The sequence below is a fragment of the Podarcis melisellensis genome, assembly GCF_964234715.1.
Source record: "Podarcis melisellensis genome assembly, chromosome: 13".
NCBI lineage: Eukaryota > Metazoa > Chordata > Lepidosauria > Squamata > Lacertidae > Podarcis > Podarcis melisellensis.
In genome coordinates, this window is record NC_138545.1 from 17,422,043 (window position 1) to 17,443,782 (window position 21,740).

General features: G+C 47.4%; 1 protein-coding gene and 1 long non-coding RNA gene across 3 annotated transcripts in view; one reads left to right on the forward strand and one right to left on the reverse strand.

The window, feature by feature from the left end:
• Positions 1–1,617: 1,617 nt before the first annotated feature.
• LOC309355009 lies at positions 1,618–2,381 on the reverse strand. Its single transcript, XR_014162402.1, has 2 exons — positions 2,075–2,381; positions 1,618–2,015 (listed from the first exon to the last, which is right to left on the reverse strand). It is a non-coding gene; the product is annotated as an uncharacterized lncRNA (long non-coding RNA).
• Positions 2,382–3,689: 1,308 nt separating this feature from the next.
• The window catches only part of TAOK2 (TAO kinase 2), a 37,920-nt gene continuing 19,869 nt past the window's right edge, over positions 3,690–21,740 (forward strand). Inside the window, exons 1-13 of one of the 2 annotated variants that reach the window (XM_081885317.1) lie at positions 3,690–4,286; positions 13,803–13,975; positions 14,506–14,577; positions 14,765–14,866; positions 15,541–15,586; positions 15,683–15,779; positions 17,331–17,444; positions 17,940–18,031; positions 18,269–18,362; positions 18,519–18,600; positions 19,159–19,326; positions 19,414–19,626; positions 20,783–20,911. In XM_081885317.1, coding sequence (XP_081741443.1) covers positions 13,844–13,975; positions 14,506–14,577; positions 14,765–14,866; positions 15,541–15,586; positions 15,683–15,779; positions 17,331–17,444; positions 17,940–18,031; positions 18,269–18,362; positions 18,519–18,600; positions 19,159–19,326; positions 19,414–19,626; positions 20,783–20,911 — 1,341 coding nt within the window. In that variant the 5' untranslated portion in view covers positions 3,690–4,286; positions 13,803–13,843. The remainder of the gene's footprint in view (positions 4,287–13,802; positions 13,976–14,505; positions 14,578–14,764; positions 14,867–15,540; positions 15,587–15,682; positions 15,780–17,330; positions 17,445–17,939; positions 18,032–18,268; positions 18,363–18,518; positions 18,601–19,158; positions 19,327–19,413; positions 19,627–20,782; positions 20,912–21,740) is intronic. The other variant, XM_081885318.1, reaches the window with a different exon arrangement.

The following is a 21,740-nucleotide window of genomic DNA, read 5'->3' on the forward strand; positions in this document are numbered from 1 at the left end:
ATTAAGAGCAGAGAAGAGTAATTAGAATAGAAATATTAAAAACTCACTGGAGTCTTCTATGACTGCTTGAAGGTGAAAGCAGCCCAGCAGATCTCAACAGGAAGGGCATTCCACCATTACGGGATAACCACTGAAGTTTTATCTCAAATACCCACCCAAGGTTCAAGAGCAGAGCATCTGAAGCTGACATATAGCCTACCCAATCCCAAAGACTTTACCTTATTTCTCTCTCATCAAGACAGTTTTAATAAATACATCTTACATCAAAAGTTCAGAAGATTCACAGGTAAAGACTTTGGTGAGTCACGGTTAGAGGGAGAAGATCCTTGTTCGTAACCACCTCCCTAATGTAAGGTGGAGGGTCTGAAATGTGTGCAATTTTGCACCCTATTTCCTAACTGGAGCTGGCTTACAGGCCTCATTCCTTTGAGCCTGAAACATTCAGTGATCATGGCACAGTGACGCTAGTGGAGTGCTGGGTACGCCTTAACTCTTTACATGAGTCACCCATTGGAAAGGAAGGGATCTTCCAGGGCATTCCTTTCTATCAGGACAGTAATCTCTCATTAATGTTAAAGGGATCACGAGATGCCATCCTTTTGTACATAAAATCACAATTTTTATGTCACTGATTCCAACTTATGGGTTACTGATAGGTAATTCAACCCAGGTTTCAGCCAAACTGCACTACCAAATAGGAGAATCAGTTAACAGGTGCCTGAACCAAAATTTGGCCAGCCATTTAAAATTAATGTGTGAAATTCAGTCATACCACCTGTGCTGCTTCTGAGTCTTTGAGTCCCTATCCCCCTACTTGCCAGGCTCACAGTGCTGCAGTGACAGCAGAAGCCATAACTGGTAGAATGTCTCTGGCTACACATAGCAACCCAATTCCCCCTTGGCTGCTCCCTTCCCTCCCTGTGTAAAGTACCTGACCCTCCTGTCTCTAGCCATCCTTTTCCAACTCCATGACCCTACCACCCATTGCTTCCTCAGGCCACTGCCTACTTTGTTCCCCTTCCTTTCTCTACCATGTTTCTAGATCAGGGGTTCCCAAACTGCACTTCTTGGGGGATGGACACACACACACACACACTTCATTCAGGTGATCCATGACATGATCTGTGGCTACTGATGACAAGAGATGACATATCCATTGCATTAAATACTCATACTGATTTTAATTGTATTTCTTCTGTATTATATTATATTGTATTAGTTTGAATTCTATAAAATTGTAATGCACAGTGTATTACAGTTGCTAAACAGGCAGAAAAACCATTAAGTGGTCCACCAAGATGCTTAGCAGTTTTCAAGTGGACCACGGATGTGAAGTTTGGAAACCACTGTTCTAGATCACTCTCCCTATTTCTCCTTCCATCTGCCACATAAAATTATACTCGTCTTAAATGCTTTGAAATTCCTTTTGAGATGTAATTTATCCTTGTTGCCCTTTCAGGTCTCAATTCCCTCTTTCTTACCCTACCTCCAGGTTCCTCCTCCTCCTTTTTCTTATTTATTAAATCAACTAGTTACTTTTTTGCTATGGGAACGCAAAGTGACTTACAATATTTTAATCAAAAACGAATACATGGTGTTATAGAACTTTTTTTTGGGGGGGGGTCTCCTGGGGAAGGAGGAGGAAGTAAGGCTGAGATCCATCTTGGAGAGGGAGACAAAAGGGTCTCCTGCACTGCTGTGGACCATGCTGTAAGATCTGGACTCCCTTCATGCAGACTGAAGGTGTAAATAGGCGAATAAACCCTATTTCTTAAAGCACAACAGTCTCCAATGTGTCTTCTATTCTCCAAAGGGAGACAGACCCTGTGTGTGTGCCTTTGGCCCTGAGTGCTCTGGCCACTGCTGGGTGGAGAGAGGGCAGGCACCGGGCTATTGTAACAATACATTAAAATCTGTATTTTTTAAAAAATCTGAGTTGAAAGAAGCAGCCACTTTCTCCACTCTGCCCCTTCATTCAGCTTCTTTGCCTTGGGGCTCCCTGTCCATTAGCTTCTCTACCTCCTCTCTGGGCCATCACAATATTCAACCATTCCCCTGAGATGTTTTAATGAACACCAACCAACCCTCTTTTCCTCACAGAAGGTGGACTACGATCTGCTCTGAAGTGTCCCAGCCAATGCACCAGCCCAGCCAATCTGTGTCCGATACGTCACCGGGCTCAACAATGTACAGGCTGTGCTGCATTAGCATCCGCGGAGTCAACAAGCGAGGCCAAATCACGTGACACTGTGGGGAGGGGGGGTTGTTCCGAAGCAGGTAGAGCCTTTCGATTTTTTGGGAGTGTTTCTATTTTGCCGCCTCTTCATTTTTGCTTGGTTTTGAGGGTTTAAAATTTACGGCGAAAAGGGCGTACGATTTATTCCGCCGCCGCCGCCCCCTTGAGAAAGGGCGGTTATAGCTCGCCTTGGTCCCAACTGCGCAGGTGCCAAGGTGCTGCTGTTCCCATATAAGGCGAGGGAACGGTCACACTAGGGAGACCGCGCGGCACCTGAACATTCCATCGAGTGAGGGGAGCCTGACCCCGCCCTCCTCCAGAGTGGTTCGGGCGAGTGGCCGCGCGCTCGTGACGCTTTAACGGTCGCCAAAGCGTCCTTTATTCATCCCCCTCCCCTTCAACAGCTGTCGTCCCTTCGCCAGTTTCCTATGCGCGCGCGCGCCTGTTTTTTCGGAATCCTGCCCCAGTAACAGCTGAGCGCTAGAAGCTCCGCCCCCAACAACGCCAACCTACCAATCACATCCCGCCTCCACCGTATGTCCCAATCAAAACTGGCTGGAGGGCTTGTGCCGTCCCAATCTGACTCCTTTCATTGAACAGCTCTTTCCCCTATCAGCCAACCAGGACGCCGACCTCCTTGTTTGCCCTCGCCCTTCCCGAAGCCCCGCCTCCTCCAAGCCCGGCGCGGCTTCCTCGCCCCTAGGCCCGGTTCCAGACATCCGCCCGCACTCTTTTCGTATTGTCAAGGGAAGCCACGGTCCCGCCCATCGACGCCGCAGAAACCCAATGAGCGCAGCGCCCTCGCGAACGACTCGGCTCGCTCGCTCGCTCCCTTTATATTAGTATACATGCGCTTTGTCTCATTCAGCAACACCTTGTTTCCTCACAGCTCATGCTCTGTTAACTCTCTCTCTCTCTCTCCAGAACGCCCTTACCAAGGCGCAAGTCGTACGCTACGTCTCCGCTCCGCTCTACGCATGCGGCCGTTCCTTGGCTTCGGAAAGGCGTTCGGCGCGTGTCCAGTCCGCGGCGCATGCGGCTTTCTCCCGGCTCCCTCCCACGGCTCACTGCGCGTGCGCCCTCTCCTCCGCCGCGCGCCGCCTATGCGCATGCGCCCGGGCTTCTCTCTGCCTTGGTTCCGGTCTGGCTCCTGCCTTGGGCGCCATCTTGGATTTGGGGACAACTGGAGTGAGTGAGTGAGTGAGAAGGCAGAGGAGCCCGAGGAGGCGAGAGAGGGGAGGGGGGGCCGGATAGCGCCAGGCCCCCCATCCCCACAGTACATCACCGACCCCACCCTCTGCCGTAGAGAGGTAGCCCCTCCCTTCCCCCGGCCCCCCGCCCCGCAGGGCTCCCTGGACGTTGGAGGATTTCTGGGGCTCCTGGAGGACCAGCCCGCCCCCGTCCGCCCACCCCGCCCCGGCCCCTCCTGACCCCCCGCCCCAGTTTCCCCGTGAGGGCGGTGGCGCGTTCCGCTTCGGAGGTGCAAGCCTGAGTCCCCTCCGCATCCATTACCTGTGGGTCCTTTATAGCTCACCCCACCTGAAATATATGACAGGGGCTGCAACGTCCCACTTAGCCCGCGTCTTCCATCCCTTAATAGGCTTCCCAAAGAGTCGTCTGTCGGTAGGGCCTCTTGTCTGATAGAGATTTCCCCTCCTCTAAATTGGGATATTCTCTCCTCCCTCCCCCCCCCCCACCGCCCTGAAGAGTCTCCGTAGAATTGGGTCTGCTGGGAGACTCCTCATTCACCTTTTCAAAGGGATGCCCCCCATCCTTCCCCTTTAAGTAGAGCCCGCTGCACGTCTTCGCTTCTGCGGATCCTTTCTTCCCTAGCCAAGCCAGAGAGGGAGATACTCTAGGTGCCCTATGTCTCCTACGCAGAGGCCTCGCTCGTCCAGGGGAGCCAGTGACAGTTCCCTCTAAACCCTCTTCCTTGATTGGAGGAGTTGGGGAAGAGGAGGAGGAGGTCGGGGGTGTACTCCCCACCCCCAATATCCTGGAGCTGGAGCCGCAAGGGGAACAGTATCAAGGCAGCTGCCGAGACTTACAGGTGAGACCTGAACCTACTGATACAGGGGAGAGGTGAAGGGATGTGTGTTTTGGTGGTGGTGATGGGGAGGCTGGGAAGATAACAGAAGGTGAACGTTTGCAGAACAAAGAGGTTGTATGCACCAATTTTGTGGAAATCCAATTTTCTTTCTGTCTGCTTCCCCCGCCTTCCCCCAACAACCATCCCTCCTATGTTGAGAAGCACACGCCCTCCCACCCCACCCCGAACTCATTTTCTTCTAAAGGCTTAATGAAGGAGTAGCAACTTGCAGCTTTCCCCTGCCACATCTGGGCCCCACTTCTCTCTTCTGAAGAAGCCAGGAGTTCTGTTCACCAGAACATGGATCCTGGGTTTCCATTCTGCCACCTCAAATCCTTGTCTTCTTTTTATTGAGAATAAAAGCTGACACCCCCATCCCTCCCAAAAACCTCCTTTGCAACCTAGCAATTGCATCTCACTATGACTGCTAGACTCATTTCTTGACTATGCAACTAAAAGCCCCTGGCTCCTAGTCCTGTTCCTCTCCATTAGGTCTTGTTCAGCTTTTAAGGAAACCTAGAGGCCTGTTCTTATGCCCTTAAATATTTGATGACAAGGTTGGGGGTGTGGGTGTTATCAAGGTAGGTTAACATGATTGACTACTGTTGGCTTCCCTAGGAATCATCATTCAGGCTGAAACTTTGTTGTAAATTTTGGGCATGCAACCAGGAGTGAATTTTGGGGAAATGGGATGATTGCCCTTGGCTTGTGGTCTGGGGTTGGATTTTAACGTAGCACGCTACCAAAAGTTTTGTATGTGTGTTTATAATGGGTTAGGAGGAAGACATGGTGAAACTGTATTTGGTTGCAGGGGTGCTTCACACAGATACTGCAGAGTAATGAGGTTTAACATGACCACTTGGAAGGAAGGAGGATGAATGGCTTGTCCTAAATGCTGGGTGGTGTTCAATTTGACATCCTTTTAAGCTACAGGGACCACTTCCCACTGGTCCTGCTCTTTTTGTATTCTGAGGGGCAACCAGAAAAAAGATTTCATGTCAAAGAAACCAATATTCCACAGAGAGGAAAATAAAAATCAGCATTCAATATAACATTGTACAAAAAATATCAATTCTGTTAGTATGCAGGAGTTTCACATTTAATTCAGAGTTTTAGGTAAATTGAGCATTATTTAGTACTTGGTGGTGTGAAGGTGCTGTTAGGAGGCAGTATCTATAAACAGTGGGGTATAAGAAAACCAGTAGTGTGTTCCTTGAGCAATGGCAGTTGTCTGTTTCTCTCCCCCCACCCCCGCCCACCCTGTGGACCAGGATTGTTTTCAGATATCTCTCTAGAAACATGGGGGCTAGTACCTTTAAAGGAGAGGTCTTCAGCAGTCTAGATTTCTGTACATGTCTTGTCTCAGAAGATCAATTAATGAATGATGGCATGTTTATCAAGCCCATTAAAACAAAGCACACAAGTTTCAAGACCTCCACTTTCATGGATTGTATTACTGCTTGACTTGGGTCAAAAAATGGGAGTTGGGAATATTTACCACCTCAAGGGATTGCACATTTCTCTGGGACATACCAGTTCAAGGTAGGAATTTAAAATGAATCTGAGAATAAGGGGTGTTTCTTGTTGTGTGCATCTAACAATTTTCATTGTAGCTTGAACATCATTCCAGAAGGTTTCAGGAAAGGCTTTGTGTGGCATGCCTCTATCAAGGATGAGTAAGAGTCCTTGAGAGCTATGTTGCTTTTGGGGCTCCTCCATCCGCTGTCCTTATAGGCAGTAGTTTTATCATGCAAGATGGGGCCCAGTATCTACTTGGTTGCTTTTTGACAAAGCTTTCCCTGTGATATTTTTTGAAGGCTCTTTCTGAAGTGCTTGGCCACCGAGATAATGGGATAAATTGCTTTTCTTTTGTTGACAGGAGCTCCTCAGACTTTTAACCCAGCTGATTCTCTCTTGTGACAAGTAACACTCTTATTTTGTCTGTTTAGTTGGGTACAGCCTTGCAAATGAATCCCCCAAAGTTACTAATCTGTCCACATATGCTTATTCAATCATTTCAATTATATCAAGAGCCCGAAAGAAAGGAAAAGAACCAACACTTTTCCCAGTTTCTCTGACTTACAGCACAGTTCTGTGACAAGTTGGAAACATGTCCTATTGAGTTCAATGGGGCTTATTCCCATGTAAGTGAGGTTAGAATTGCAGCCCCATTCCCCTAATACACATGTCCATTTAAAACCCTGGTTCTGCCCCTGTTGCTACAAAGAGCATGACTTCTCAATGAGCATTTTGGCTTTTTCCTTTGCTGGATTTCCCCCACCTATGTTCTTGATTATAATACACTTCTTACTTCCAGTAATCTAAAACAGAATCATGAGCCTCCTTTCAGCTGGACATGTCGTCATAAGAGAAGTTTTATCCTGGAATATTCAGATGTTTTTTTTAAAAAAAGATGACTATGATGGTGTAACAAAAGTGTTGCTTTGAGCCAAAGGACTGCAAACAAGCCAACCCAGACCAAGAATAAAAGCATCCTACCCCTCTTGCCCAGGCGCTACTTAGGGGAGGTGGAGTTGTTTCTATATTTGTGGCTGCTGATTCTGTGTTAAGAGGCTGCCTCTTTTTGCACATCTCACCACGATGTGACATAAAATAATAATTGGTAACACTCTTTGGTCAGATAAATTTAACAGCCCAAAGTTTCTAACTTTGATCTTGTCCTTTGTCAGAGAATACGTTGTTAAGAAGAGCTGGCAAGCAGAGGAATGAATGAGAGTTCCAGTATAATGTCTGAAAGGACACATGCAGAAGCTTGAGATACGATTAGAACTTCTCTCTTTCACACACGCACACCCCCCACCCCCTCGACACATACAAAAGTTCCCCTTTAGACACTATGGAGGACTTGCGAAAAGTGGAAGTGCTTTATATAACATCCTACACCAGTCTTGTTTTCTGCCTTTAGTTTTCGGTTGAATCTGGTTTGGTGAGAGTCTGTCTTATGTACATCTCATGACTATAGGCTTAACATATGTGACAGGGTATGCAAAACTAAATCGCCTCACTAGTCTGGACAAATGCAATATTTTCTTTCGGCCGGCGAAGGGCATTTGTTAAGGTAACTGAACTCCTTCCAATTCTTTCTTAAAATAGTTTTCTAATGGTTGCAGCAAAATCTCTGGAAATGACTGCATTGTGTTCTCAAAGCATTATTTTCTGTCATGCTGTTGTGGTAGAATACAACCCCTAGGGCTTGCATCTGAGTTACCCACAGGTTACTCAGTAAGCCCTGTATTCTTCCAGCACAGAAGGAATTGGTAGTGCGGAGGAGAAGACCCCCTGGAATGAAAGCATCCTAGAACCTCTGAAAGGAAAGAGGCCAGGACAGGGTATTTCAGAATATTTAGGAAAGAGACTTTAAGGCTGGAGTCCATTTACCTGGAGTAAGTCCCATTGAATTCAGAAGGGCTTAGATCTAAGTAGGCGTGTAGGATGGCACTGTATGATTTGTAACCCTGTATAGTTAATTGAGACGAACCCCATTGAGCACTGTAGGAGTTGCTTCTGAGTAAACAGTCAAAGGATTGTGCTGCCTGGGAAGGAAGGACTAGGAAGCATAACAGAACAGAGATGTGCTTCTGTGGACCCAGGATGCTGTAGCTTTGCTGAAGCTAAGCAGGTCTGGGCCTGGTTAGTTCCTGGATGGCAAGAGTGCCTGGGGACTTGAGTTCCATGATGGAAAAAAGACAGGATATACATCTATTTAATATAGAAATTGCTGCCATAATTTTTAATAAGCATTTTATAATCCTTGTAGCTGCAGTGCAAAGCCAGCAAATATGAAGAGGGCAGCAACAGGTGAAGGGCAGCTCTTCTGCTGTTTTGTGGCTGGAGCTTTAATGCGTTTCCTAGGTCTCTATCAAGAGGGTATCCAGATGGGCGACGTGTGAATATTTTGGAGGCTTAAGTAAGGAGAAGGGATCAGAAGCCCTTTGTGGAGGTACAGCGGCCTCCCTTGAGTAAGTTCAACAAACTGGACCAGAGTCTGTCCTTTCTTTCATTCTGTGATAGTATTTTATTGCCCATTGGTGGTATTTGGCACAAGGTGCTGTCTAAAAGCATTGACTGGGCCAGTGAAGAAAGAAAGAAAACCCACAACTTGCTTCTCTGCCACTACCACAAAGGACAGTGGCTAACATTTGGAGATTGGGAGCAGACCAGACATTGTGGCTTCCAGTGTTGCAGGCAGGTGATCTTTAGGCCTCTTGATTTTGGGTGTGTGAAAAGATCCACACGTGCCACAACTGTGGCATTATCCTGCTTTCAAATACTTAAAGCCCACCTGTGGGTATTGAATAATTCTGCCCCCTTCCTCTATAGGTTCAGATGGCTCTTCCTTGCTCCATATCCCCACCACTGATGATGTTCTGCATTAGTGAGAACCTGATGGAGTTTATGTGTTCTTCACTTTTTAATGGGACTTCAGCAGCCTAATGCTACCGTCTCCTAGTGTATCTGTTTTCACCTGCGATTTAATGACTTTATGTTTGTGGAAAATCTGCCTTAGGATTTTACATTTCACTGTTGGCAAGTGTCTGCTGTCATAAGTTACCTAGCTTTAATTGCCAAGTTAGGCCTGAGGCCTCATGACCACTTCTCTTAAGACTTTCTCCTAACCAGCTTTCACTGTATATAGTTTTACTGATTAAACCCAGAATAATCAGGCTGTTCTTTTAGTTCTTCTGTTTTCTTTACTCTCTGTATCTTAAAGAATGCAGTGTAAACAGCTCAATGCTTGTTATATTTCAGGTGGTAAAATAGAGTAGAGGCAACCTCACCAATTTTGGCTTTCCAAGCACACATAACAATCATATACTAGGTAATGCATTTTTGTTCCTTTTTCCTGCACAGTTGAGCCCATCATTGTCAACCTACTTAGCATGTTGGCATCCCCTGCTAAATAAATAAGCTTGTCGCTACTCCCTGTCAGAAATCTGGTACCCCTCTTTGCCATCCAGGCATATGAGGTGCATTTTCTTCAGGAGATCCTCAAGTTACATCCTCAGTTTGTGAAAATAAACAGAAGAATTCAGGATCAGTATCTGCAGTTCTCTAAATTGTAGGAGCTGGAAAGACATTAAAGTCAAGGGTCCATCTCCCAGACTTTGGCTAGACACTTAATTTTTTACAACATGTCCGTCCACCCACCCTTGGCAAATGTCATTCTGGGTAGTGTGTTCTGCAAGCTGATTGTTGAAACTGGCAGCAGGTCCTGTGTCAGAGCTTCCTGACTAATTTTCATAACTCACTGTAGCTGGATTGAGCAAGTGAGCCAAAGCACATGCTATAGAAAAAGCAAGGTGTATTGTTTGTCCTGGAAAGGTTAACTCCTTTCCAAATGTGCTTATCCGGTACAGCAGGGATGAGGGACCTTTTTTAGCCCAATGGCTGCTTTCCTTTCTAGGCAGCCTTCTGAGGGTCACATGCTGGTAGTGCACAGGGACGGAGGCAAAAGTGGGCAGAGCGACCTTTGAACAGTAGGTTAGTTTCTACAAAAAACTCACACACCCTTTTCTCTTTCTGCCATCCAGGCAAGCAAGAGGCATTATCAGAGTTCAAAGACACCTTCCAGCCAGGCAGAAACACACAGGCAGTCAAGCAGGGCCAGTGAGAGCAGTTACCTGGGGAGAGGGGAATGCCTGGGGAAAGTTCTGAGGGCCAGATAGAGAGGCCTGAGGGGCCTGAGGTTCCCCACCCCTGTGTTACACTCTGCAGTTGAGAAGAAATCCTTAAGCCATGCCTTCAGGAGTGCTCTTAACCCCCCAGCACAGGTCCTTTTTAATAGTTGTATTACAGTAGATTATTAAAGATTATATATTCTTTTTGTGTTTATTGGAAGTGTTTTGTGCATTGATGGTAAGTGCCATAAGAACTCCTGGAAAAGTGGCATAGAAGTATGCTGGCAAATGGTAACTGCTGCTTTCTTTATCTAATTGCAGCCTCCCAAAGCTTCAGCAGAAGCAGCAAAATCTTGCATGACTCTTAAGAGTCACAGGCCTATAAACTGGTTCCACTTTTAGTCTGCACATCTCGGGTCAAATGTGACATCCAGACCTGCTGATGATGACCTGAAAGCAGGTCTACTGTTCCATGTTGGGTGAGAGCCTGATCTGCTTTTGCTCTCCTTTATACAGACAATACAGCTTACGCTGCAGGGAGCATTTCTTTCTGTGTAAGGAGTAGCCCTAGATGACTTCTCTGAATTCATTGTATAACCCTGTTCCATTGACTTTAGCCTGGAACCTCAAAACCAAACCTGAGAGGTTAAATTCTGTGCGCTGCTTAGTGAAGTGAGGTACAGCAGAAGGATGCCTTCCCACCCGCATTACTGCTGCCAGGCTGGCCTTGTGATTTGCCTTTTTGCTTTGGATTGTTCCCTGGGAAGCAACTGAACAATGCAAGGATTTCCTCTCGCTGACATGGCCTGCCTGCAGGCCCTTGATTTCCTTGTTTTTCTGTTCATTGGGTGGAGGAGGGGAATTGGTTCGATGAGCTCTGCCCATCCCAGAAGGTGAAGAGGTACCCCAAGAAACTTGTTTTGGAAAACGGAGTATAGATGCAGGTTGGTGCCCCTCAAAAGGCAAAGGCCATGGGCCTTGTTTTTCTAATATTCATCTAGCCAGCCTGGCCTGACCCATTCCCATAGGCAAAGACTCCAGGGGGTTACATCCAGCTGACTAATGTCAAGGGCGAGGAATGGATCCGCAGTCCATACATACAAGATGTTTTAGCCTATATGAATACCCTGCTGGTTCATTCAGCTGATGGAGGCCCGCAAAGGATCACTGTGGAGTTTTGCAGCCTTCAGAGGTGGTATCTGGGGGAGGGGGAGTAGCTGGTGCCAACTTTTACAGACCTCTTTCATGCTTTTTGTGTTGAGCAAAGATGAAGAGTGCCCAGCCTGCCAGGGTGTGATTAGCAATAAGGTCAGAATAGTGGCTTATACCTGCATTAAGCATAGACTCCTAAATAGTGAGGTCCCCCCTCTGGGAAGCAGGGTAACCATGTTGGGAGTGTCTCCCTTGGGCCAGGGTGGGAGGCAGCATGGCAGTCCACCTCTCTTCCCATTTAGTGTAGGGTCATGGGTTGCAGCTACTGCAAGTGGCAAACACATTCTCCTGCTGAAGGATCTCTCCCAGGGAATTTAGGTTGGTATGTCTGGAAATGTGAGTTGTTTGATGTAGGGTTCAGAGCTAAAGTCTAGGCTGCCTGGATTTGTCTGTGTTCTCTTTTAGAAACTTCAGCCTCTTGTGCACTATAAAGCCACATCAAGAAGTATGGGTCATCTTGCCATAGAGTTTATTGATTGATTTAGAGCACTTGTACCCCACTCTTCAACCTAAAAGTCTGCTGGAGTGGCTTGCATACAATAGCTTGCAAGACAGCCCCTGCCTACAGGCTTACAATCTGAAATGTATTTCTGCTCCCCGCCTTTTTTTTTTTTTACTTCTATGCCACCTGCATCTTTTAATCTTAAAGACCTTGGTTAAAATAAACTCCATAGATGTACCAATTGGGGCAGTGTGTTGCAGGTAAAACATTTCAACGTAGTGACATACAACTGTTTCATATGTGGATGGGAAGCTTTTAACGTAAAATTGTATGATGGAGGTGATATTTTCCAGGTGGTGAACAGCTCTGAGCACCTCTTTGAGGACTAATAAGGAGTAAGCACCTTCTGTACTGTCCATGCTTCCTGTGTACAGGGTTATTGGTCTCTGGGCCCAGTTCAGGGTGATCACATTAGTGAGCCCTAAAAAGCTCAGGCCCCAAATATCTGAAAGACTGCCTCCACCCCTTCCAAAGTTGTTGGGTGTTAAGATCGACTGAGGGGGCTCCCTTGGTATCCTCATCCTCAGAGGTGTGGGGAAGAGTGGCCCAGGAGAGGCCTTTCTTTGTGGCAGCCTCTAAATTGTGGGACTCCCTCCCCACAGAGTTGTGTGCAACATCTTCATTGGACAGCTTTCACTGTATGTAAAAGACACGCCTCTTTGCCCTGGCCTCTGTTTTTTGGGGACTGAACTTTTGTTGGATTTATACTGTTTTATTCCGTTCAGAGAGGATTTACTACGTTGTTATCATTGCAATGGTCTTAACTGTTTTTATAACCATATATTGTAATACTGTAACCCACCCTGGAACCTGTTGGAGAAGGGCAGGTATAAAATCTTAGAAATAAAAAAGTTACCTAGTCCACTTCTCCTGTACCAAGCCCAGTAAAATCCAAGGCAAGCCTCTCAAAAGTCTCATTTGCTACATGTCCCCATAATTCCCTTCAGCCCCTCACAACTGACTGACCTCAGTTTACCCAAGAAAAGGAATGGGGAACCTGTGGCCTTCAAGATGGTGGTGGACTATTTAACTTTCATTATTTATAACCATTGGCTTATTCTGATAGGGGTTTGAGTGCCAACAACCTCTGGAGGTCCACGTGTTCCCCATACATCCCTGCTTTAGAAAGAATTGTTAAGGAAAGCAGCACAAGATATCCAAATCACAAAAGCAACCATGGAAGGGTTGGGCTTGATTATTTCTTTTTGGTTTTGTTGATACATCCTTGGGAGTAAATGGCATCGAAGTAGTAGTCTTTAAAGAAGATCTTGTTAATTTCTTCCTCCTCCCTAACTTGACTTTCAACAAGAGCAGAAGGGAAACTATAGCAAGAAAGAAGTTTATTAAGCTGAGGCAATTCTTTGTGAGAATGTGGCTGCTGTACATGCAGGTCTTTGCCCACTGCAAGGGAAAGGTGGCACTGTGCGTGCAAGACCATGGAGCTGAAGCATCTTCAGTCCTTCCACACTGAAGAGGGAAAACCCAGCAAGAACCTTCATCCTGTCATAGAAAGAGCAAGTCATGGAGGTTATTTTAGTTGGGAAAGCAGCAGGGACAAATGTGCTCTGAGTCAGAGTGTATTGTATCTCAGGGAGATACTCCTGAGTTTTCTTAGGAAGAATTGGAGCCTGTAATTTATTTTCTAAAAGAAATTTAGGGTATATTGTTGTGGTTAGAGCAGAAAAGTTGGAAAACTTAGTGATAAGCAAAGTTTCGGGTGCATGCAGTTCCTCAATTCAGTACATTTTCAGTTCCCAATTGAATGCTGCTGCTAGTGCAGCAGCAGCACAACATGAAGAGGAGAAACAGCTATGTCTTCTCTGATCTCTATGAAATCTTACCCCATTTGTTGGCATTGGTGCCCCCCCTCCAAATTCTTCTCCTTGATTACCATTCTACACCACTTCTCTTATTTTTGTGGGTGGGAACTTGCCACTCCTGGATTCTCTTGTGAAGGATGTCCTGTATGAGCAGTGACTAGATTGGATGCAGCTGTGGAAGATTCCCCATCCTTACTGATCAGGCCTAGATATCTTTAGCTTCAGGAAGGTAGCCTCATTGTGTGTCCTATCAGACCATGTCTTACCCTTGGTGAGCTTGCTAACCTCTGTTTCCCCACCTTAGGAAAAGGGCAAAGGTGAAGCCCAGCCTCCTCCACGGCCGCCATGCCGTCTAATGCCCGGGCTGGCAGCTTGAAGGACCCTGAGGTGGCTGAACTGTTCTTCAAGGATGACCCCGAAAAGCTGTTTGTTGACCTGCGGGAGATTGGTCATGGCAGCTTTGGAGCAGTCTACTTTGTGAGTGTTGAAGGAGTGGGGTGGGGCGATATTGTTGAAATTGAACACACCCCTCTAGGCTCACTTAAAGCATGCCCTCCAGCTCCTTTCTTACTCCTTAGTATCACACCTCTTTGCCCTCCCTGTGGAGAAGATTACTAGCTATAACCTCTGCATGTATGCCCCAGGTTCGGAAACAGTATGCTCCTGAATTTCAGCTGCTGGGGAACAACAACTGGAGAGGGCTGTTGCCTCTCCCCCCAACCCCTTATGGGCTAGTTGACCACTGTGGGAAACAGGATCTGGAGTGAACTGACTCTTGGTCAGATTCATCCAGGCTTCCTTTCTTGTTCTTATGAAATGGGTTCCTGTTATTCCCAACATGCCTCTGACCGGTGGACATCTCTGGGTGTGAGAATGCCCTCTTGATCTGCATTACTTTTTCAAGGCAGAGAAGCCAGCTTCTGCTCAGCCCTCTGAATTGACTGCCTCTGAATCTGGCCATTGCTACCCCCCCCCAACAGCTTCCTGACACTCTGTTCCTTCCACAGGCCCGAGACATACGTAACAATGAAGTGGTGGCCATCAAGAAAATGTCCTACAGTGGGAAGCAGTCTAACGAGGTTTGTGCTTCACCCCTCTTCTGACAACACTAGTCGCAGCTGCCCTGCCAGCGGACCTTGGCGATTAAGTTCCCTTGGTCTCTAGACCAACTGAGAGTGCCCTGGGTCCATTGGGCTCCGTCCCATTCTCTCCTTCATCTGGAATTCAGGCTTCTCCATGCTCAGGCCCCTTTTGTGTATCTTCCAGAAATGGCAGGATATTATCAAAGAGGTGAAGTTTCTGCAAAAGCTGCGGCACCCAAACACCATTGAATACAAGGGCTGCTATCTACGGGAACATACAGCATGGGTAAGATGAAAGGGGAAGCTGCTCACATTAACCTTTTGGGCTCCGGGAAGATTTTCTGATCTTTGAACAATGGAGGTTTTGGATGGGTGCAGGAGGGGTCTGAGTGGTGGTTGGGTTTCTTGCTTAGGTTAAAGAGCAAGTATGGATCTTACAAGAGAGAGAGAGAGAGAGAGAGAGAGAGAGAGAGAGAGAGAGAGAGAGAGAGAGAGAGAGAGAGAGAGAGAGATTTTTACAGACAAAGCAAAATTCATTCATGGAAGTGACGGCCATATGATGTGGTTGTGGCTGCTGCTTTAAGATGGCTTGGGGGGAGCTAGGCAAATGCATGGAGGATAAGACTATCTGTGGTTGTTAACCATGATAGCTAAATGGAACCTCCATGTGTAGAAGCAGTATACCTCTGAATACCAGTTGACAGGAGGGTAACAGGATGGGAGGGCAGTTGCCTTCTGACCTGCTTATGGGTTTCCTGAAGGCATCTTGTTGGCTGCTATGGGGAACAGGATGCTGGACTAAATGGACCTTTGGTCTGATTTAGCAGGGGCTCTTCCTATGTTCTTAAGTGAATCGGAAGTCCCAGGTATGTAATGGTTTGGGGGACTGGTTGGCAGGTGGGGTTCAGAGGAATGTTCTGCCCTGAGATAACTTCCTTCCCTGCCTTCTTACCCCATCAGCTGGTGATGGAGTACTGCCTGGGCTCTGCCTCGGACTTGCTGGAAGGTGAGTCCCCAAGACCATGTGAGATGGGTAGATATTCTGTATCCCTTTTTCCTACACTTATATGTGATGCTCTCTCCTCCCTCCCATGTTTCCTAGTGCACAAGAAACCGCTGCAGGAAGTAGAGATTGCAGCCATAACACATGGTGCCCTGCAGGGGCTTGCATACCTGCATTCGCACAACATGATCCACAGGTGAGATGAGCAGTCCTGCCCTGTGTGCCCACATCTTCCCATGCTGTTTTTAGGCATAGTCCACAGGAACCTGGATGGAAGAATGGCCATGTCCCTATCTTACCATGAGGGTGCAGTCCTTATGGATCCTTCTGATTTTAAATTGAATTATTTGCTACTTTTAACTGCCACATCAAGGCATATTTGCATTTGATTCATGCAAGTGATTCCTGTGGGGTTTTCAGCACAGAGACAGAAAATAAACTTTATGTATGAGCTGAATGCAAACTTCAGAGAAAGCTGCTTGAAACCTCCTGCATTGTAAGGGCACAATATGGCCTTGAAGCTGCTGCACCATCTGTATGCTTCCTCCCTTCCTCCCACTTTACACCTAGAAAAATTGTGGCAAATGGCAGCTTTTGGTTTAAAACTGCAAGGCCAGACAGTCTGGCTGTGTTCATATATAATGGTAAGCCATGCTTTGTTTTAGCTAAGATTTATTGAACAAACCATGGGTTATCTTTCAGGCAAGCAAATAAGCCAAGAGCTTCTTTCTCTGAAACTTGCTTTGTTTTCCAGCTGTTCTTACCTCCTGCCTCCATAGGTTGACCACTCAACCCTCAATGCTCACCCATGGTTGAGCAAGGAGATAACACCAAACCATAACTAGCCATGGTTTCACATCATGTTTTGTTGCCAGAAAACAAGCCACCGTTAGTCTGCTGGTGTGGGTTTGGACACCACACTTCGGCTAAACAATCAAAGGCTTAGTGTCGATCGCAAGCCAGGTCTCTGTGGCTCGAGTTTCTCTATCTCTATTCTAACTTGTATATTTAGTTGCTCATGCCCTTTGCATGATCCACAGACAGGATGACAAAGCCCCCACAGTATAATTTGCAAGCCGTTGTTTATTGGGTTCTAGCACATGTCAGGGTCCACATGAATACATTGGCATGTGTTGGGAGAGTGGGACCATGCATACCATCAGGCCCCTCTGCCACATCTCCAATGCCCCATCCTTGCACGCATCTATTTATTGCATTTACATCCCACTTTTCCTCCAAGGCACTCAAGGTGGCGTAGATGGTTCTCCCTCTCCCCATGTTATCCTCATAAGAACCCTCTGAAGGTAGGTTAGGCTGAGAGACAGTGACTGGTCCAAAGTCACCTAGCGAGTGGTATGCCTGAATGAGGATTTTACACCTGTTTTCCATGGTGCTGGTCCAATACTCTAACCACAAAACCCCTTTGGCTCTGCTTTAGGATGGAAGCAGAAAGCCTTCTGTTTACACGCAGGCCCCCCTCTGTGACTTAGAACCATGTGCGATCTGGTTATAATTGTGTAAGAGGTTGGCCACTTGAATAAGGCTAAGCAGTTCACCCTAACCATCTCCATCTAGCCCCGCCCCCCGGCATGCAGTTTTCAGTGCACACATCTCCTGCCACGATTCCATCCTCCTGCTCCCCCCCCCCCGCTTCTCACACTTGTTTTCCCTCTCTGCCCACCTTCCAGTCCATGGTTGTCTCTGCTCCCATGTGCAGTTCTTAACCACTAAGCTTTGCCTTTTCCAGAGATGTGAAAGCTGGGAATATCCTGCTGACTGAGCCAGGACAAGTGAAACTGGGGGACTTTGGCTCGGCCTCCATCATTGCTCCCGCTAACTCCTTTGTGGGCACCCCATACTGGTAAGAGAGCAAGAACTGGATGTTTGTGTGACCCGGGAGACAAGCGGGAAGATCTGTGGCAAGAAGCAATTGTAGGCCTCGCCTTCTTTAGGAGAAAAGTGTTTGCGTGAAAATGTGGCAGGGCAAATTGGGAGTGAGGTTCAATGTGCGCGAACTTGGTTCCTAGAAAAGCAAAGAGAATTTAGTGGATTTGATAGGGCCTGCATTTTCTGGAGGGAAGAGTTGGGGATGTTGAGAAGTAGAAAAGCAAAGTGGTATTGCGTGGAAGCAGAAGGTTGCCCTTTTTTTGCAGATAAAATGCCGTATATCGGGGTGGCTCTGTAGATGTTGCTCTCCAGCTCCCATCATCCCTGACCGTTGACCTGGCTGGCTGGTGCCAATGGGAGTTGTAGCCCCATAACATTTGGGGACACTACATTCTCTACCAGCCAGCTATAGATTCTTAACAAGCTGTGAATCATGATCTCAGGCCACTGTGCACTGTGCTCTTTCCAGGATGGCTCCCGAGGTGATCCTAGCCATGGATGAGGGGCAGTACGACGGCAAGGTGGATGTCTGGTCACTTGGCATCACGTGCATCGAACTTGGTATGGGACGCGCTCTTAGGAATAGAGAAGGTGGCGTGCTCCAAGGACCTCCTTGCCCTGGCAAGCTTGGAGCTGCCAGAGTTCTTAAGGTGGGGGAGGCAGGAGGGGAAATGTCTTGGGGGAAAGTGAAATGTCGCTTGGAGCTGCCAGAGTTCTTAAGGTGGGGGAGGCAGGAGGGGAAATGTCTTGGGGGAAAGTGAAATGTCGCTGTTAACATCAGTGTCCCTGTATCCCCAGCGGAGCGCAAACCACCCCTCTTTAACATGAATGCTATGAGTGCCTTATACCACATCGCCCAGAATGATTCTCCGCTGCTCCAGTCCAGTCACTGGTAAGAAAGGCCCCCAATTCATGTGTTTATGAAAATGAAGGGTGTTCTAGGACCTTGGAAATAGGGATTGATGGGTTTAGAGCTGGGACTGGTGACAGAAGCTGAGATTGGAAAGAAGGCAGGCCTCCTGGATTGCTCTTTCTTTACTTCTTTCAGGTCTGAATATTTCCGGAACTTTGTGGATTCGTGCCTGCAGAAGATCCCCCAGGACCGCCCAACCTCTGATGTGCTGCTCAAGGTACTGCTCAGCTTAGCTGCACCCCTGAATAGGGGCCTTCTGTCTCCTCTAGCCATAGTCCACTTATGTCTCTGAAACTTTGGTCACAACACAGCCCTGTCTGTGGGACAGTGAAAGTGAGGCTGAGGGCAGAAGAAGAAAGCTGTTTTTCTATTAGAAATTTCATTGAGAGGAAAACAGATGCCGGGGACTGCCAAGACGTGAAATTAGCTAGGTAACATCGGGTGGGGGGGTGTAGGTAGAGAGTTGTCACGTGGGATCAACATTCCTAAGTAACTCCCTTCAACATTGTTCCCCAAGATACAACTATACAAATCTTCCCCATTGTTTTTCATTGTTAAAAAAATGCTCCACCTGTGAAAAATAATGTTTAAATGTTTTGGTCAAAGTATTTGCGGTTCCTCATCACTTTGATTCGCCTCCCAGACAAGCTGAGAGTGCACTGTGTAGATTAGTTTGAGTCGTTAGTGGAACAGAATTAATCCAGTTAAAGTGGATTTGTGAAAAACTTGCTGTGGAGAACCATTTTCAACCAACCTCATGCTCATTCTTCCCCAGCATCGCTTCCTCTTGAGGGAACGTCCCCAGACAGTTATCATGGACTTGATCCAGCGAACCAAGGATGCTGTGCGGGAGCTGGACAACCTGCAGTACCGCAAGATGAAGAAAATCCTTTTCCAGGAGGCACAGAATGGCCCAAATGCAGAGGCACCAGAAGAGGAGGAGGTTAGTGGTTCTACCTGGTTACCCAAGGCAACGTCTTCCCCGCTCCAGCTTCCTCCCCAACCTCTTACCCTCTCTACGTTACTCTAGGAGGTGGAGCAGTTTCTCCACCGTACAGGCACCATCAACAGCATGGAGAGTAGCCATTCGGTGCCCAGCATGTCCATCAGCGCTAGCAGCCAGAGCAGCAGCGTCAACAGCCTGGCGGATGCCTCCGATGACGACGATGGGGCTGAGATTGCCATGATGCAGGAAGGCGAGCACACAGTCACCTCCAACAGCTCCGTCATCCATCGCCTTCCGGTACAGGATACATGTGCTTTGGGAGTAGGAACATCTGGATGGTAACAGGAGGGAGCAGGACTGAGTGGCCTTGGGAAACAGTCACTTGTGCCTCTCCATGATCAGAGCCCAAAGAAGCACAGAAGCAGGCACGCTGAGTTGCTGCCGTAGTGAAGGGCAAAATTTAGGGAGCAGCTCCGGTTGGGTAGGAAGCACCAGTTGCCCTGGCCTTCCTCAAGCTCTCCCATGCTGGTGGGTGGCGGTAGGAGGTGGTAAAGATGCGGGAATCGCAGGTTGGTCCTGCCCAGGTGGGTGAATTGTGGGAGTGGCCCACCTCTGAATGTGGGTTGGATTCGCACAATATGATAGGAATGGTGGTGGGGAGCAAGGCAGTAGAGACCAAAGAGTTTGGGTCTGCAGCTAAAGCATCCTTAGCTCTGAAAGCCTATTAGACCCATTGCTTCACAGCTAACCACATCTTAAGCATAGATTTATCCCACCTCCCCACTCTGCCCAGAAACCAGTGGTTGTAAAGGACACACCTGACAACGTGGGATTTGGGGAAAATTTTCCTGTACGTATTAGGCTAATTTGCATAGGCTTATATTCCATTGGACATCGTTCAGTTTGCATCATCAGAAAATGTTGTGATGCCCTAGAGCAGGGGTAGGCAACCTGATGCCCTCCACATGTCGTTGGACCAACTCCCATGATCCCTGACCGTTAGCCATGCTGGCTGAGGCTGATGGGAGTTGTAGTCCAAGAACATCTGGAGGGCACCTTGTTGTCTACCCCTGCCCTAGAGAGTGATCTGCCCAGTGATCTATTTCCACACGCTTATTTTATTTGTATTTACTGTGCACAATGCTTTGAAATTGCCAAGCTTGCTTGCCTAATAGTTGTATTTGCAACTGGCATCCATTCATTGTTAGTAGTAAACCTGTACAACAGAAAAATTTCCATGGAAGAATAAAACATTAATTTCTGCCTCGCCAAGGCAAATTTAAGCCCAATGGAGCCACTTCCCTCCTCACTGGATGGGGGAATTAAATTGTGTCCCACCCATCCTCACCCAGCTGTGGCACTTTCTGTTGACCCAGGTCATCCAGCATAAAGAGAAGGTGTTAGAACAGTGTAGGTTTTGCATTTCTCACAGGCCTGTTTTGGTGCTTCTCAGGGCCACGACAACCTGTACGATGACCCGTACCAGCCTGAGATGGAGCCCCAGAGCTCATCATCAGCTGCCCGGCGCCGTGCCTACTGCCGCAACCGAGACCACTTTGCGACCATCCGTACAGCTTCTCTGGTGAGTGGAAGGTGAAGTCATGTTTGGACAAAGCATGATTCCCCCCCCAAACCAAGTTCAGTCTCTTCATTGTTCATGACCCAGCACCTTGTTTTTATGCGGAGGCTGCAGAAACTGCAGGGTTTACACAACTTCTTCCCAAGTAGTAGGTTCTGCTTCTTCCTGAATCCTCATTTCTTAAGATGAGATGGGATTCTTGCTAGCTGTATAAAAAAATGAGAATTCATGTCCTGCAGTACTATTAAGGGCTCAGGATGCAGCCCCCACAACCTGGCACCTTTCACATGTTTCATGCTACAACTTCCAGCAGCCCCAGGGGGTGCCAGGATGGAGGGAAACTGGCCCCAAAGTGACCCATTTAGAAAAGGAACGGACAGATTCCGTGGGGAAAGAATTGTCACGGACTATTAACATCTATTGTTGTTCTTAGGTACAGCTTCCTATTGTAGGAAAGGAGCAGAGGGAGAATCATGGAGACCTGGAAGTCCCATGTTCAATACTCTTGCCTTTTGGGCATTTCCCCAACACACTTTGTAACCAAGGGAGGCTAGGAATGTTCTGTTGGAGAGAAAAAAAGGAAGCTCTGTTTCTGTGTTGGGCTGCCGAAACTTAAGCAATGGATTGATTCCTTAATTGATTAATAAATCTAATATATGAACAAAAAAGTAGCTCCAGAGAGCCACACCATTTTTGATGATGCATGCACACAGTGTGACAGGCACTGTGTTAGAAGGGGGAAGTCCCAGAGAGGGAGTGGGGTGCAGCTGTGTGCCAAACCTTGGAGTATCATGGTAGAAAGAGGGGTGTCAATGTAATAAAGTAAAAATAG